The sequence below is a fragment of the Martes martes genome (genome assembly GCF_963455335.1).
Source record: "Martes martes genome assembly, chromosome: 7".
In the NCBI taxonomy this organism is placed as follows: domain Eukaryota; kingdom Metazoa; phylum Chordata; class Mammalia; order Carnivora; family Mustelidae; genus Martes; species Martes martes.
In genome coordinates, this window is record NC_137894.1 from 28,670,596 (window position 1) to 28,688,585 (window position 17,990).

The 17,990-nt window shown below is 40.3% G+C and overlaps 1 protein-coding gene across 1 annotated transcript in view; it reads right to left on the bottom strand.

The window, feature by feature from the left end:
• SCAPER (S-phase cyclin A associated protein in the ER) overlaps positions 1-17,990 on the bottom strand; it is a 473,451-nt gene that overhangs the window by 136,496 nt on the left and 318,965 nt on the right. Inside the window, exon 24 of the mRNA XM_080809794.1 lies at positions 15,970-16,085. Coding sequence (XP_080665920.1) covers positions 15,970-16,085 — 116 coding nt within the window. The remainder of the gene's footprint in view (positions 1-15,969; positions 16,086-17,990) is intronic.

Below are 17,990 nucleotides of genomic sequence, written 5' to 3' on the forward strand. Positions count from 1 at the left end.
AAAGTACACTGTGGCTAGGCTGAGATAAGGGCTTTGTGTCCCAAAGGATCACGACTACATGAATGAATCTTACGTCAGTAAGTCTTCTCACTGAAAACCTTGCCTCTGAAAAACAGAGGACAGAAAACGAATCACAAAACTGGGTATTTTGGCAATAAGTACAGTAACATATTTAGATACAAAAAGGACAGTGGTAGAAAACAAGTTTAGTACAACTCGGACATTAAGATTAGTACTTATATATGATGAAATAGTTAAACAGAAAAGCCCCAGGTAGTTGTAGCCTAAGAGGATTTGATAATATAACTTAGGAAGTACATAGTTTACTTTATATCCTTAAGCAGTTTGCAGTGGTTAAGACTTTCGGAAAATACTGTTCACCAAAATCCACCGTCTTACACCTGTGTCAAGACAGCAGACATTTAAAAACAACTGCCATGGGCATTTTAAAACCGGAGCCCCAGCACATATTGTAACTTACCAAATTCCTTTGGTTTGTACTAAGCATTTAATAAATGATATGTAATTACACACTCAGGGGAGAGTGAATGACTACGTTCCTGCAGAGCAAAATTCTGTGCCAAGTAGGCACAGCAAGTCCCAGAGTCCCATCAAGAGAGCTGCAAAGAGCAACTTGGAATTTTTGTCAATTACTCTTTTACCCTGATGTAGATAAGTGTGGAAAAGTGACAGATCCTCAGAAAACACAGAGGATGGCTAGCAAATGACAGAGAATTAGCCTGACGCAGGGCCTGATCTCACGACCCTTAGATCATGACCTAAGCCGAACCAAAGAGTCGGACGTTTAACTGACTGAGCCACCCAGGTGCCCCTAAAGTAATTTATTTCGATAGTATTAAAAAGAGCTATCTGAAAGTAGGGAGATCCAACTGCAGGTAGAATTCTAATGCCCTGGGGCGCATGGGTGGCTCACTGGGTTAAGTCTCTGCCTTCCGCTCAGGTCCTGGGATCGAGCCCCACATTGGGCTCTCTGCTCAGCGGGGAGCCTGCCTCCCCCTCTCTCTACCTGCCTCTCTGCCTACTTGTGATCTCTGTCAAATAAATAAATAAATACAATTTAAAAAAAAAAAAGAATTCTAATGCCTTAACTGGACTCACCAAGTGAGTGGCTGCCCACAGAATGAAGCCTGTGACCTAGGTCTGGCCTTGCACAGAATGGCCCACCTGAGAACCGCACATGCCAATTCTTGAGGCAGAAAATGGAGACTCCTGTCAAACCACTGAGAACTCTATTCCATTACACGATTACTCTAAGTTACTTTTGGATGAGGTCTTTTTTTTTTTTTTTAAGATATTTATTTATTTATTTACTTGAGAGAGAGAGAGAGAGCAAGAGAGAGCACAAGTGGTGGGGAGAAGGAGAAGCAGGCTCCTTGTGGAGCAGGGAGCCCGATGTAGGGCTTGATCCCAGGACCTCAAGATCATGGCCCAAGCCAAAGGCATATGCTTCACCAACTGAGCCACCCCAGCACCCCTCTTCTGGATAAGGTCCTTGCCTGATTCCTCCTCTTTGGAGCCATCACAGTGTATGGTACCGAGCTGGCTGAGCACAGAGATGCCTAATGAAGGGACAACTGTCTTCCTTGTTTCAAGCAGAATATATAAGAATATACAACTATGGAATATATTAACACATTAGTTACCTACACTCTCCACTATTCTATTTTTAAAACAGTCACTAGAATGAGTAGAAGTAGGAATCATGCACCTACTTAAAGATAAAATATCTTATGAATGGATAGTGATATTTCAAATTCAAAATCAGGATTAAGGGATTTTTTTCCCCCTTTAATCTCCTATATAATAGCTCTCTATCTTTTCTTTGGCACTGAAAATCTTGGCCCTCATAGGCATCAAGGATGACAGAAATAGAATATCCATTAGGTACTCACTTGTACTATGCTAAAACACAAAAGAGTTTCAGAAACACAAAATTAATAGTACCACCACTAATTATAATTACTAAAAACAGTTAAAACATATTTTAGCATATGCTGTATGTATTCCTCACCTCCAATGAGGTTATATTAGCTACACTATCAGATTATCAGCTATACTATGGTCATTTCCTAACATACTCTCCCTCTTAATTTGTTTTCTTTCAGTAGTATTTATTGCCATGACCCACTCTGCCTGACCCAGTGATGGGCATAACGGAAATGGTAAAAGTCAGTCTCTACCCTGGAGGGAGCGCCTAGTCTCCTGGGGAAGCCACAAAAGGCACAGAAGTTTCCTGCTGAGGGACAGTCCTGCAGATGGCCACAAGATGGAGGTCAGGGAAAGCTTCCTGAAGATGGCGGCCTTGGGTCTAACCAGACCCTGGGAGCCCTGAAAGTTCATGTGTGTCTGGGTCCACTTGCAGGACAGAGACTGATGGGAGGTCCTATGTGAAGCAATACCACGTAATCAGTAAGAACCATGAGGCGGCGCCCCCCAACTTTTTTCAAGGTGTTGATTCTGGAGGAGGCAGCAGGCAGGCAAAGTGAACTCCATTCCCCGTGTGAGGACCGATGTATGTATGGATTATTCAATTTTGACATTCTTGTGACCACAGAAAAGATGAGCTTGTGACAGAATTTGGGAAGGCTTTTTTTGCAGTGGATAAGGGGACATGTGGATCAGCGTGAGCCATGGATGAAGAGGAAATGTGGCGCTGTGAAGACTAGTCTAAACTCATACTGCCTTTCTTGCTCTTGCTCCATCTGTCTGATGCCACAACATGTGGGATGGGCGGGGCTAGTGAGGGAGCCGACATGCAGGAACAACAAATCTCAGCTCAAGATGGGGGTTCTTCAAGGGATGTTAATAATGCTGTTGACCAAATGATCTTCACTGTGGAGATATATATTATATATGCTCTACACTTCAGTTTGCATTAAAACTCAATGTAATCATCACAAAGGATTACTGCACTGCTTATCACAGTCTACCACATATTTTGATAAAACCAAAATTAACTTTTTAAAAGATTTTATTTATTTATTTGACAGACAGAGACCACAAGTAGGCAGAGAGGCAGGCAGAGGGAGAGGAAGGGAAGCAGGCTCCCGCTGACTGAGCAGAGAGCCAGATGCGGGGCTCGATCCCAGGACCCTGGGATCATGACCTGAGCTGAAGGCAGAGGCTTTAACCCACTGAGCCACCCAGGTGCCCCCCCCAAAATTAATTTTTAAATTAAACTATTTTCCTTATTAAAATGATGCCCAGAGCAAGGAGTAAGAAACCTTCAACTAGATGTGTCATTGCAAGGGTTTCTTTTTTTAATTGGTCAATTTGGTACAATAAGAATTGGCAATTTAATTATTCCACAGAGATATATTCTAATTTTAGATGGGAAAATCATATATATCTTAAGTACCCACCTAATTAAACTTTCTTCATTTCCTAAAATTAACCTCCCACTGAGAAGGTATTATGTTTCAAAGATTAGAATAATACATTTAAAAATGTAGGGTAGGCATCAAATTAAAACATTAATTCTAAAGTCTAGGGCTAACTCTGTCTTGTCTAGTAACAAGACAGTTACCATTAGCCAGTCTTCAGATATGTTCGTAAGAAGGATCTGGTTATGTAATTTTAAATTCACAATTAAACATGTGGGCCCTGGAGAAGACCCCAGGTGGTTTGCAGTGTTAAACAGCAGATTAAAGTCTACAAAACTAATTTCTTTACTTTAATCTTATTAGTGGTACAACAGCTGTCAACTGTAACCATCTCTGTGCAGCCTTTGAGACACAAACAAAATGCCTCAATATGTCAAATGGAGAAGAGTATTTATCAATCACTATGACTAATTTGCAAAACAATTTTTTACCTTTATTGTCTTAGGGAAAGTTATTTACTTTTAGTAAACCTTGATCTAAAAATAGATATTTAGAATTATACTAAAAGAATCCTGCTTAGAAATAAGGAGTTGTTTATTAACAATGGGCTGTCTTCCAGATTTCACTCACAGTGGCAAATACCATCTTTTTTTTTTTTTTAAAGATTTTATTTATTTATTTGACAGACAGAGATCGCAAGTAGGGAGAGAGGCAGGCAGAGAGAGAGAGAGAGAGGGAAGCAGGCTCCCTGCTGAGCAGACAGCCCGATGTGGGGCTCGATCCCAAGACCCTGAGATCATGACCTGAGCCGAAAGCAACGGCTTAACCCACTGAGCCACTCAGGTGCCCGCAAATACCATCTTATTAACACTTCTGAGGGCTATCATGTAGTGGACACATGAGGTAGCGTGTGGTTTCCAACTTCGGAATATCTCTATCAGTTACTGACGGCAAGTAAACACTATGAGAAATTTACTCCATGTGTGCCACCTGATTTAAGTTCTGAAAAGGGTGTTTAAGGAAACAATGAAACATTAGGTTTCTTTTTTCTACTTCATTGCTAGATCTTTCCTGAGCATTTACTCTTATACACACACATCGCTTTAAGTGGTTTTGGTTTCTGTTTCCCAATTTCTGTTAGATCAGTTCCTCTTGTCCCTCTTTGACTCCTAGGTGGGGAAGATGATTCCGCAAGCATTTCCTATACCTACACCAACAAACCACCACCAAAAATCCTAAATTAAAAATCCCGAACCTATCAAACAACATCTCCCCCACCAAAAGTCAAAAGCTAAACAACAAGTAACAATAACAACAAAAAAACCTCCAGCAACTCACAGGAATAATGACAGTAATTTTTTCTAAGATATCAATGAAATGGTGCTTTATTTTTATTAAAATAGTGAAAGCTAAGTGTTCACATAGCAGAAACAATAAGGCAATAAGGTATAGAAAAATGGACACCAGACGAGGATGCTCAGTTCTTGCTGCCATTTGATGATTGATGATAAATCATTTAGTCTTTTTAAGCCTCAGTTTCTTCATGTATACAAGTGATAATATTGGTGAAGATATGCCAAAGACTGTTAAATAAGTCTAATATATTTATAAAGCAGCTTTACTGCTCTTGTATTTCTGAAAATGAAAAGTGTTTTGTAGGGGTTCAGAGCGCTCCTTTCCAAAAGTTCTCCCTCTCTCGTTCACCTTCTAGCCATGTGAATAAACCAAGTGCCAAGTACCTGGCAACAGTGTGTGTTAAATGACTGAATTCCTCTTTGTGTTTGGTAAGATAGTAGCAGCAATTAATAGATGAGGGAATAAAACTGATTATGACTTTTTTCTCCCCCACAAGTGAAAGAAAGAAGGGATAAATACATTTTACTCTTCACAGAATTGCCATTTGCCCAATTTGCTCATACCTAGATACTTCTGATATTGTTCTAATGACATTAGGACATTTGTGGTCCAATAATACCAAATGTTTACAGCTCCCTAAACATATCCTCTTATTTCAGGCCTCCATGATCTTGCACATGCTATGCTCTCGGCTCACTTAGGGGGATTTGTTAATTTGGTAAACTCTGAATCTTTTTAAAAACTGAATTCACATGTTATGACCTTCGGGTAAGACTCTGTGTCCTCCTCTGGCAGTTAATTACTCCATCCTTTGTGCTATTTCTGTACTTAGTGCATACTTCTATAGTTTTACTTAGCACACTGTACTGAATTACATCTTACCCTGTTCAGCTCACCCCCTAGCTGGAGCCTCCCGAGGATATGGACAATGTCTTATTTATTTCCACAACTCTATTGCCCAGCACATAGTTCACAATTGGGATTTCTCTAGGTGAAACGTAGAAATGTGTAACGACACATTCGGTTTTGAAAACAACTGGGAACACAGGTATCTGATGGGTGTTTAACGTCATTTAATGACCCAAAGGATGTCACATACCTTGCAGTGGGCAGGACAATCCTGCATTCTGCCCCAAATACCACCGGTGTCCTGTGCTAAAGCATGGTAATTCACAAAGCCCCTTTATACATATTAGCATTTCATCTTCACAGTGACCCTGTGAGATAGGCATCTTTCCCCCATTTCCCAGATGAAAAATACTAGAGCTAGTAAAGTTTTAAGAGACAGGTCTCACACCAAGTACTGGCAAAGCTGGTATCTGAGCCCTAATGCTCTTACACCAAGTCCCAGTTGACTTTAATCTGTTAGTGCATTATATTCCCTCTTTTCTAATTTGACATACAGGTATTTCTGGCTTGAGTTCCAAAACAAACCAAGTGGGAAGGTGACTACGTTTACAGAAATAAATTCTCGCCTAAGATACATTACATGTTAGACTGTGGTAGTATTTGTAAAATATGATATAATCTTCATCCTGTGTAGGTGTTTTTCAAGAATTCAAGCTCCAGAAGGTGACAAGAGAGTTACAAAGTTAGGAAAGTGCTACATAATTTATCATTCTGAAAGTGCTGAAGCCTGTTTTCAACAAGACTGCTGTGTTACACTGTCTAGAACACCAAAGGACTTGACTACAACTCCCCACTGATTGTTTAATGCCTTGACACTTTGCCCATAGAAATTCATTGTTGACTTGAAGAAAATTAATAAGAAAATTGGATTCACTTAATAGAAATTAACTTTACAACCATCTTTGCTAGAATACATCAATTTGAAAGGTGAGAGATTTGTATTTACTTTAACTCAAATGCCAGTGCAGAGAACTATCCATATGCATCTTGATTTTCAATAAAGCAATTGACCTGAATCAATAGCTAGACTTGGTGAATATAATTCAGGAGAAGGTAATAGTGTAAAGAAAACAGAGCCTCAGGTAAGTTGTGAGTACTGTCCCAGGAGTGATTTAACAATGATAGTCTAGTTAAAGATTTTCTTGAGTAGATAGGTAACCAAAAATGTTTGACAAAACATTACTTGAGAGCTTTCTTTTTTTTTTTTATTTTATTTATTTTCAGCGTAACAGTATTCATTGTTTTTTCACCACACCCAGTGCTCCATGCAATCTGTGCCCTCCCTAATACCCACCACCTGGTTCCCCCACCCTCCCACCCCGCCCCTTCAAAACCCTCAGGTTGTTTTTCAGAGTCCATAGTCTCTCATGGTTCACCTCCCCTTCCAATTTCCCTCAACTCCCTTCTCCTCTCCATCTACCCTTGTCCTCTATATTATTTGTCATGCTCCACCAATAAGTGAAACCATATGATACTTGACTTTCTCTGCTTGACTTATTTCACTCAACATAATCTCTTCCAGTCCTGTCCATGTTGCTACAAAAGTTGGGTATTCGTCCTTTCTGATGGAGGCATAATACTCCATAGTGTATATGGACCACATCTTCCTTATCCATTCATCCGTTGAAGGGCATCTTGGTTCTTTCCACAGTTTGGCGACCGTGGCCATTGCTGCTATAAACATTGGGGTACAGATGGCCCTTCTTTTCACTACATCTGTATCTTTGGGGTAAATACCCAGCAGTGCAATTGCAGGGTCATAGGGAAGATCTATTTTTAATTTCCTGAGGAATCTCCACACTGTTCTCCAAAGTGGCTGCACCAGTTTGCATTCCCACCAACAGTGTAAGAGGGTTCCCCTTTCTCCACATCCTCTCCAACACACGTTGTTTCCTGTCTTGCTAATTTTGGCCATTCTAACTGGTGTAAGGTGGTATCTCAATGTGGTTTTGATTTGAATCTCCCTGATGGCTAGTGATGATGAACATTTTTTCATGTGTCTGGTAGCCATTTGTATGTCTTCATTGGAGAAGTGTCTGTTCATATCTTCTGCCCATTTTTTGATATGATTATCTGTTTTGTGTGTGTTGAGTTTGAGGAGTTCTTTATAGATCCTGGATATCAACCTTTTATCTGTACTGTCATTTGCAAATATCTTCTCCCATTCCGTGGGTTGCCTCTTTGTTTTGATGACTGTTTCTTTTGCTGCGCAGAAGCTTTTTATCTTGATGAAGTCCCAGAAGTTCATCTTTGCCTTTATTTCCTTCGCCTTTGGAGACATATCTTGAAAGAAGTTGCTATGGCTGATATCAAAGAGGTTACTCCCTATGTTCTCCTCGAGGATTCTGATGGATTCCTGTCTCACGTTGAGGTCTTTTATCCATTTCGAGTTTATCTTTGTGTACGGTGTAAGAGAATGGTCAAGTTTCATTCTTCTACATATACATATATATGTAGAAGAATGAAACTTGAGAGCTTTCTACCTAGGAAGCAAAAGCCTTAATGTAGACTGGACTATGAAAAAAAATTTCGAAACTGCTAATTTTGTTAGAAAATGTGAATCCAGCATCTACAGATGAAATTTTGGTAAAATCACCATCCCCTCCAGAATGAAGTCTTACATTTCTTACTGGATGAGAGAGAGAGAGAGAGAGAGAGAAATAAGAGATGATGCAATGCTCCGAAGCTTGCATCACATGCTTGAGTATGCCATGCTCTGGGGTAGATGTCGAATAATATGGAGATAACTGCTTGGTTTCCCGAGAGAAACAAAACTGCAATCCCAAAAAAGGTTGCCCTGAAAAGATACAAGCCAGTGCTTTTATTCCTTCCGTTACAAACTATAAAATGACTTAACTAATGGAGAACAAATTGTCTTTTACAAATGGTCTCTCTCCTAGCAATTGAAACTGTGCCCTTAAAGGCATATTATTCTGTTCTTAAAAGTGTAATGAAGCTTCATCTTGGAGCACAGGATTAACATTCTGAGCTGCATCACACTGCCAGGACTTGAGCGGGGGAGGGATAGCTGCTCTTGCAATCTTCTCACCTTCTGAACACTGCAGCCTCACCATCTCAACTGGCAACTGGTTTCCAATTTCAGAAAATAACTGGTGAAATGATTGAGTTTCTCAAGAACAAAGTTATTTTTATTAAAAAGTTGGAATATGGCCCATTATGATCCAGTTTGAGAGAGCAGGGTCTAAAGAAATAGATATTTCAGTTGTTAATAAATATAAGACAATGTTATTGGGAGTCAAACTAAGTCCTAATTATCAAGTTAATGCTGAGGTAACCAATCAGGGACCCAAGGGTCACCAAGAAAGTTAACACTTAAGAGCTATAAAAAAATATGAGCAGTACTGTTATTTGTTCTTAAAGAGCAATATATAATACATTCTCTTATCTTTGATTCTGAAGATAAGCTCCATACTCTAGAGTATATTACTTAAGTGTGTTTGCCTTAGAAACCAGGGATAATAGCAAGTTTAATCTACATTATTTTCTACACGGATTCTCCAAATTAGGGTTAGTAGCGAAAAGGGAAGTTCAGCCTGTAGAAACATTTAATGTTCACAACGAACTATACCCTAGAGAACCTGCAGAGCGTGTTTTCTCTCTATTTCTACTTTATACTGTGGCCATTCACTCATTCTTGATACGAAAGCATTTAGAAAAACAAATGAGGTCACAAGGAAGGTTCTATAACATAGTCAAGTATTTTCAAGCCAATCAAGAGTTTAAGAAATCTTTAATATTGCGGCGACTGGGTGGCTCAGTCGGTTAAGCATCTGACTCTTGATTTCGGCTCAGGTCATGATCTCAGGGTCCTGGGATCCAGCCCTGCGTCAGGCTCCTCACTCAGCTAGGAGTCTGCTGGAGGGTTCTCTCTCTCACTCTCCCGCTGCCCCTCCCCCCAAGCTTGGGTGCGAGCACACTCTCTCCCTCCCAAATGAATAAATAAATCTTGAAAAAACCTTTATCATTTTTATTTAAAAGTATTAGGCTCTTTCTGTTTGAAGGGACAGAAATTCACTAAGAATATTTCAAGTAAAAAGAGGCATTTGCTATAAGGTTACTGGGAACTTCCCACGAATCCAGGAGAATATGAACTCCTAGACCTCAGGAGGGCAGGAACAATGCCAGCTCTGTAGACTGGACCCGCTCTCATTTCCATCTCCCTTCTCTCTCCTGAAGCAGTTCTGTTCTCCCTTTTTCCCCAATAGCCTTTTGTTGGCCCTGCTAAACTGAGAGCCCTGTAATGGCCATCCCAGAAGTTACTCTACATGATTTTTCAAATTCAAATACACTAGAAAAAAATGAGTTGGAGCTGTACAACTTTCCAACTGCAAATTCCTGAGAGAAGCCTGACTGGCTCAGTTTAACTTTCTGGGCTGAGTTTTAAGTCTGACATTGTTGGCTGGTCTATAGACTGGCTGCTGAAGTCAAATGTCCACTTTTGGTTTAATCAGGTATGGCCACTGAGGGAGGCATCGCATGGCATAAGATGAGCTGCTAAGAAGAGGCCTGGGTGCAATGTTTAGAACAGGTGGTATTCGCAACACCCAGAAAAACAAAGGAGACAACAAATATGAAGTGAATGTGACAAACCAGCAAGAGAGATGGAAGGATAATAAGGAGGGAAACTCATGGTGAAAACTGGATGAACAGGGTCTGGACTGTCTTGCAAATTGGAGAGAAAGGCAAAGATGTAACAAATTTAACAAAACAAAACAACTCCCCACCCCCACCAAAATGTAAAGTAAATAAGCCCCCAAAAGAACAGACAAGTGAGTCAAGAGACCAGAATAAGAAGTAAGCTATAGTGCACACGAGGGGAGGCATCTCAGGAAACTACCTTTACAGATACTGGATATTTAGCAAAACAGTCCTTTTATGACGAGTTTGTGTATACCACCAGGGTGCCTGCTGCGCAAAGGTACACAGCAGGCTACTACTAACGATATTTAAAGTTTAATCCATCTCACTTTCTATGACCCTAAGTTCCCTGTGGACAGGGTCTATTTTGAATGGCTCCTAGATGTGGCAATTCCGTTCCCATGTCCATACATGCATACAACTGCTCCTAAGGGGACTGCCAAGAAAATAGTTTTTCTCCTGGTTATTAGGATTGGAAGCCCTAGATCATCCACCTGCTTCTGGAACGCAAAGGGATATCTCTTTTCCATTTTAAGATGAACTCCACCAGTCTCTATGCTGTATCATAAGACCAAGAAAGGGAACAGAAGCCTTTAGGGACAAAACCTCAGTAATCAAGGGAAAGCAATTCTGAACGCTCTCTTTGCCATTTGGAATGAATAAACATGCTTTCAAAAGGGATATCATGGCTCTCTCAGGTTGCAGTCATGCTCCAAATATGATTGTTGCCAACCCTCATTCTGGTAGTGGGCCATAGGTATGGCTGCTAGTGACTGTGAGGAGTGAACAAGGTAATACAGGCGAAGAGTGTCTGGCACGGAGGACACACTCGGTAATGTTAATTAAGGTCTGTCTCCTCACCAACACAAAGGATCCGGTAAATGCAATACTGCCAAGTGGGTTTCATTTTATTTTACACTTAGGAGAATAAATTCATGATATCTTATAAATGATCTTCCTAGGAAGCAAAACTCCGTATCTTTCTAAGTTCATTCCCTTTTATTATTATATTCAGTGACTACTGTTTTACCTGAGAAAGACTGGTTTATTAAAGGAAAAGTCTATACTATGAAGAAGCAAAAAAGCAACTTAATTTGTTTGATCTGAATAAATAGGTAAACTTCATAAAGCAGTCAGAAGGATCTGTTTTTCAACAGAGTTTAAAATGGGGACAATCTTATATATACTGAAGTGCCCTGGTTCTAAAACTGTGATAAGGATGACCAAGAATTCAGTTCTAGCATTCCCATTCGGCTTTTTGAATAAGTAGCAGTACAGATACTTGACATAATTACAAGTACACAGAAATTTAAAGATAGAATTAAGAAAACTTCCTAAAGTCTAGCTAACAGAGTGGTCAAAATCAAGAGGACCCTATTTGGCTAAGTCCACAGAGTCAAGTATTTAATGCAGTGAGTTCTTTTACTGCTTTATTTCCATGTATGGGGAAAAGAATTTATTCACATATCCAAATGATATTTATTAAGATGCCATGATGATTTACAATAAATAATAATAATGTTTTTATAATAATAAAAAATAATACATTTACTATGGTTTCCAGTCCCAAGAAATTACAGTCTGTCTGTACAGATATGGGGAGATGACAGTACAACAGATGGAATACTTGGCAAGATAGCACATTAATAAGATGCTAAACGGAACTACTTCCTAATGTTTGGGGCATCAGTGATTTAGACGAAGATGCAGGTGTTCTACAGATCAACTTTAGGTCTGGCACAAAGTTTAAGAAAAAGACACTAAATTAGAGGTCAAGTCAGAATCCAAAAAGGATCTTGACAGGTGAGGCTAAAATTGACCAGGACGAAGATTGGGCTTAAGACAAAAAAACAAATGCCCAAGTAAAATGAGTAGATTACAGCTCTTTAGAAGCCAAAGTGACATAGAGTGAGGGACTCAAAGCTCAGTAATTAAGTAGGGTCATGCAAAGTCCACCTCATAAACAACTAAAACAAAACCCACCAATACGAGTTAAGCGCTTTTGTGGTACACGTACTCTGAATTCTCACAACAGCCAACAAGTCCTACACGACACGGTAGTGTTAGTGCTTAACCGAGGCTCCATGAGAACACACAACTTGGCCTAAGGTCATGTAACTAATAAGTGAAAAGCAGAGAATCTAAGCTCAGATGTGACTCCAGAGCCTGTATATTTTCTTCTATGCTGTCTGCATTGGTTCGTATTGATGAGACTACTTTTATATTAAAAATAATTGGGTCCAGAGGGACAACGAAGGAAGATAAACAAGGCTGACAGAGAAGAAATGGTGGCCTGGTGCATACTCCAGTTGAAAACCTAGAGTGGCTTGGTGAGTTAACCATTTGGCCCCTTCATTGTCTATGAGTATCAAAAACTAAGGATACCAAGTAAGTAAAAGGCAACCTGGGAAGACTTAGCCCAGTGATTGCTTTTCACGGCCCAAAAGGTCTGCAGGTTTCCTTGTGAAATATGACCATCTATTGCTGCCTGAAAGGTTTTGGAGATGTGGAGTGCCATCGAGTTCCAACTCTCCCTTTTAGTATCATTGCCGCTCTGTAAATATATGATAAAAACACAACACAAAGCTTTGGCCACAGCTTCTGGTCACAGCAGATCTATCTTCTTATTTATATCACCCGGGGCATTCTCTATGCCCAAAGAAAATGACAGACCAACATTTATTTTCAAATATTAAAAGCTATGTTAAACAACTGTTATTAGCCTAAACCAAAGAAAAGGCTAGAATATTCATGCATTCTTTTGTACTTGCCTTCTGCAATTTAAGTTAGCAGTACATTAATAGGAGGCTTCCCCAAAGTATATACCACATGAAATGAAAATCACCTTGTTTCAGGCTGATCTTTGTTGGCACCAAAAACAATTTTATTGGAGCACATTTGTTAAGAAGGTTGATTTTGGAATACCACATCTTAATAAAGTCCTCTCAAGGATTCAAGGATTCAAGCAGTTATATGGACTTTTCTGGTTCTAACAAAGGCAAAACAACCCACCAACAATTTCAGAAAGGTTTCACAAATTTCAATTTTCAGAAGTGGGTATAATTCTCAATTTTGCATCTAAAAAAAAATCTGCTGGAAGCAAATATTCACTCCCAGTAAGTTACCCAGCAAGAATTATAGGGAAACTGCTGAGGTACTACATAGAACGACAAGGGAACGAGGCAGGGTGGTGAGAAAGGAGAAGCAGGGAGCTGGTCTCTCCACTGCCAGAGCTCAGGGCTGCAGGGGCAGTGAAATGCTAGGTCTCTAGTCACAGGTGAGCCATATGGTAACTGTCTAGATGATCCACACGGTAAATATTCCCCGATACTGACTGACACTTCTCAAAACCTCTGCTGTTTACTACTAAGAAAAATTAATGCAGGATAGTAAACAAACAAACAAATCAAAAAACAACAACAAACCCAGCCTCTCTGGGTAAGAGCCATGAAATGCCACAGGAAGCAGAGAATAAAATGAGCTAATGTGACAGGAGCTTTGTAGAGTTGAGGGATGGGAGCTCATCAGGGCCGGAAGGGGAGGGCTTGGGCAGGCTGAGAGCAAAGGAAGTCCGCAGGGACTGTGGAAGGCTGAGGAGCAGGGCCGGTCGGGGGGCTGTGCACAACGGTAGCTGGAAGGAATATAAGAAAGAACACTTCGTGTTAAGCCACCAACTCATGCCTACCAGAGTGCTCTGAGTCTATACTAATTCTCACAGAGCTGGGGCATGTCTCCTGCCCCTTTCTGAGTAAGCAGCATAATACTCTCATAGTCTTAATCCGTTAGCTCCGAGAAGTGAGGCTAATTTAGAAAGTAGAGTCATGATCTTGATCTGTGCTCAGGAGAAGAGAATCTTAGAGCTGCTGCTTGATGCCCACTGACCCGAGTGGAGCCCCACTCCGCAAGCAGTGCCTGGCTGAACACACAAATCTATTGGCCTAAGGTGAGATGAAGAAACAAACTCTCAATCCTGGCACTGTGGTCAGCTGGAGGCCATCAGAGGCGCACTGGCCTGGACTCCCCGGATTCCAGGGCTCCTTGCCAACGTTGGTGTGTTAATTCTTGCTTAGGTCTTCTTAGGAACTATGGAAACCTCTTCTGTTCCCTAAATGATGGTACAGGTAAATACCAGAGAATGCTTTTTGCCACAATGACAAAAGTAGCTTTTGTGAAACAGGCATGCAGTTTGGCTTACCAGCCAGGGAACTCAGTGTCACGCATGTGGAAACCTACCGGAAAACAAACAAAAAAAGCAGAACAAGACAAAACAAGAAGCTGCAGGTGCTTTTAAGATGAACAGTATGAATGATTAACAGTTATCAAAGCACTGTCCCAAAGAGTCAAAAGCCGCTTCCTTTCTTACCTCAAAGTTACTGTATTTCATTCTTTTCCTTCCCCTCTCTCTCCCTGTCAATTAACAAACACCGAGTGATGACAACATGCCAAACAGCATACTGTCAATAAAGTCCATTTTGAAGAGGAACACCAACTCTCCCGGGTTAGAACCTGACTCAAGGCTACCTATACCTTCTTTTATTAATCGCCACTTTGTCAGCAGAGCAAAGGAACCCAAAGTAACTTTGGCATCAAACAGTTTGTACTTAGAAATGTCTCATTTCAAAGAGACAACACTGTCTTAAGGCAGAGGCAAGACTATCACTTAGAAACTGTCAGCTCAGATTTATATAAAAAGAACTCTCACATGTATTTCACTTGATCCCCACAGCAGAGGTGAATATGATGACCCCCGTTTAGAGGAAACTGATACAAGAAGAATAAGGCACTTGCCCAAATTCTCCCAACTAGGAACCAACAGAGGTAAAACAGAATCCAGGTTCTTCCGACTCCAAAGCCAGTGCTATCTTTATTTTGCCAAAATGTCTCTCAAGAGGAAGATAACATATTCTTGGAATTTCTTTTCTGTAGTATCCAATGGACAAATAAAGTACTCACTTATGTTGGGCTAACTAAATATTTAGGTTTTCTCAGTGATATAAGTGAACTTTTATCAAAACTCATTTAAACTCTAAATAAGAGTCTCCACAAAATATCCAGGAATTGTGTATGCTACCTCTCCGGAATGTAATACTTCTGAAATAAAGCTGTCTGCTACTATACCCCAGGTGGCCAGGGCTCACTGAGTGACTGAGAGAAGGGGAAAGCAGGTCTTGGGTGGAAAGCCTGCGCAGGATCCTTATGAAAAAGAGTGGTTTGCAGTTAAAGACCAAACTGCAGTTCAGTCCCCAGCTATTTGGCTGGGACTCTCGACTACGGCAGTCTTGGCTTCAGACTGCTCTTCCGTTAGTTAGGGATTTCTTCAAATTTCACAGCTCGGGCTTTTGTTAATGTACTTACCTCTTCTAGTACCCAACGCAGAAAGTAACCCTTCTGTTACTACTATTCAGCTCCGTGCAATTTATGTAAGCAGTACAGCTGCCCAGGAGTTCATCCGGTCTCCTTGTTTCAGGATTCGAGGTGGTCACAAACCAAAGAGGTTTCCTTCCTAAGGCTTTTTCGGCTCAATTTGAGTTTTGTAAGTGAAGTCGAGGACCTCTGTTTTTCTCCCTAATGGGGGGTGTAAGCTTTTGCTATTCAAGCCTGAATACATATACAATTTTCTTATGGTCCTCCATATGGAAACCATAGGGCAGAAATGACTCACAAATGAAACGTGAAAGACAGATTAAAAAACTATACTTACTTAGGAGGAATTCGTGAAGCTGTGTTCACATTTGTGGTTGGGACTACTACTTGAAGAATGTGTTCAAGGGCTGTTAATCCACCAGCAACTTGAAATGCAATCTGATCTGCTACATTCTAGACAGAAACACAAACAGAAATCAGCCCAATTTCCCAGGCATAAAATTATCACCAAATAAAATATTTAGTGGTAGTGTCAAACATTATGTTGGTTCCATTATTCTACAAATATTTATTGAATGTTTACGCAGTGCTAGGAACAGCAGGTCAAAACTGGTGAACACATAAGACAGAATTGCTGTCCTCCACGAAGCTTAAAATTTAGTGGATGAGAGCAACACCAGTCAAAAACCATAAATAAAATAATTTCAATTATGATAAGTACCTAAAAGAAAAAAGAAAGGTGCTTTATAAGAATAATGGGGAACCGACTACATATTGGAGAAAGGGTCAGCACAGGCTTTTCTGGGAAAGTTGAGGCTTTGAAGCAGGCCAAAGAAAAGGGAAAGGGATTGAGCACTCCAGGCAGAGGACAAAATCTTTTCACACAGAATTTTTAGCAGTACTTTAAAGGAACACATCATTTTGTCATGTTAATTTCCACCTAACAAGACAAATAGACTGCCATAAAACCTTCCTGTCCTATTCCTTTTCAGTAGCAGAAGATAATCTAATATCTAACTATCCACATGTTTTGATTCACCACGTCAGCTATTTTAGGGAGGATATTAAGTTACCGTTTTAGAACTCAACCTATGATTCTTTCTTTCTGTAAACAATTTCTGGATTGTTTACAAATCTCATGAAGGGACTATCTCTAGGTTCTTTGCATTCCTGTGGCATGGGGAAAGGCCAGGGCCATTCTATGGTCCACTGTACTGTTGTTTTTGTTTTTATTTTTTTTTAAGATTTTATTTATTTATTTGACAGAGAGAGATCACAAGTAGGCAGAGAGGCAGGCAGAGAGAGAGAGGAAGAAGCAGGCTCCCTGCCAAGCAGAGAGCCCGATGCGGCACTTGATCCCAGGACTCTGAGATTATGACCCAAGCCGAAGGCAGAGGCTTAACCCACTGAGCCACCTACGTACCCCACTCTACTGGTTTTTAACGCACACACAGAATCACTGCATCATATTCTGAAAAAAGTAGTTTAGCAACCTGCAATGGGCTACATTGTGGCTCTCTCCCTGCCCCCAAATTCTTAGGTTTAAGTCCAACCCCTAGTACCTCAGCATGTGACTGTTTTGAGGAGGTCTTTAAAGAAGTGATTTAATTAAAATGAGGCTGTTAGGGTAGGGCCCTAATCTGAATGACTGGTTTCCTTGTAAGAGGAAGAAAAGACACCAGAGATCCAAGTGCATAGAGAGAAGGCTGTGTGAAGCAGAGAGAAACCTGCTATTTATAAACCAAGGAGAGACTGACCTCAGGAAAAACCAAACCTGCTAACATCTTGATCTTGGAATTCCAGCCTCCAGAATTGTAAGAAAATACATTTCTATTGTTTAAGTTGCCCAGTCTGTGATACTTTGTTACGGCAGCCCCAGCACACAAATGCACAATCCCCCTATTATGTCATCACCTTATGTTTCTTCTAATAGTATTTTACAATTCATGAAGCCTTGAAATATCTTTAACATACTTAAGTATTTTTTGGCTGGGGGTGGATATGGAGGGGAGGGATATGAATTATACACAGGCTCTGTCAAACATGTCTGCCTGATTCTTCTGATGTTCTAAGCACAATACTCTGCTTGATGTGGACTACTGATTACTGACCGGCTCTAGTATAGGTCTAGACTCTGGTAGTATAGACTCTTGGCCATTCAATTATGTACTACATGCACAATAAAATACAGTTTGAGACTATAATAGGTTTATTGTGAATCCTAGACAAGAACTCATACTTTGAGGACAGATAATTTTCTTTGCAATAAAACTAACAATTGAAAAATTGAAAAACCCAGGTGTATTCAGTAATTTGAAACCATAATGCTGTTACCATTCTTTCTTCTTATGCTAGGAT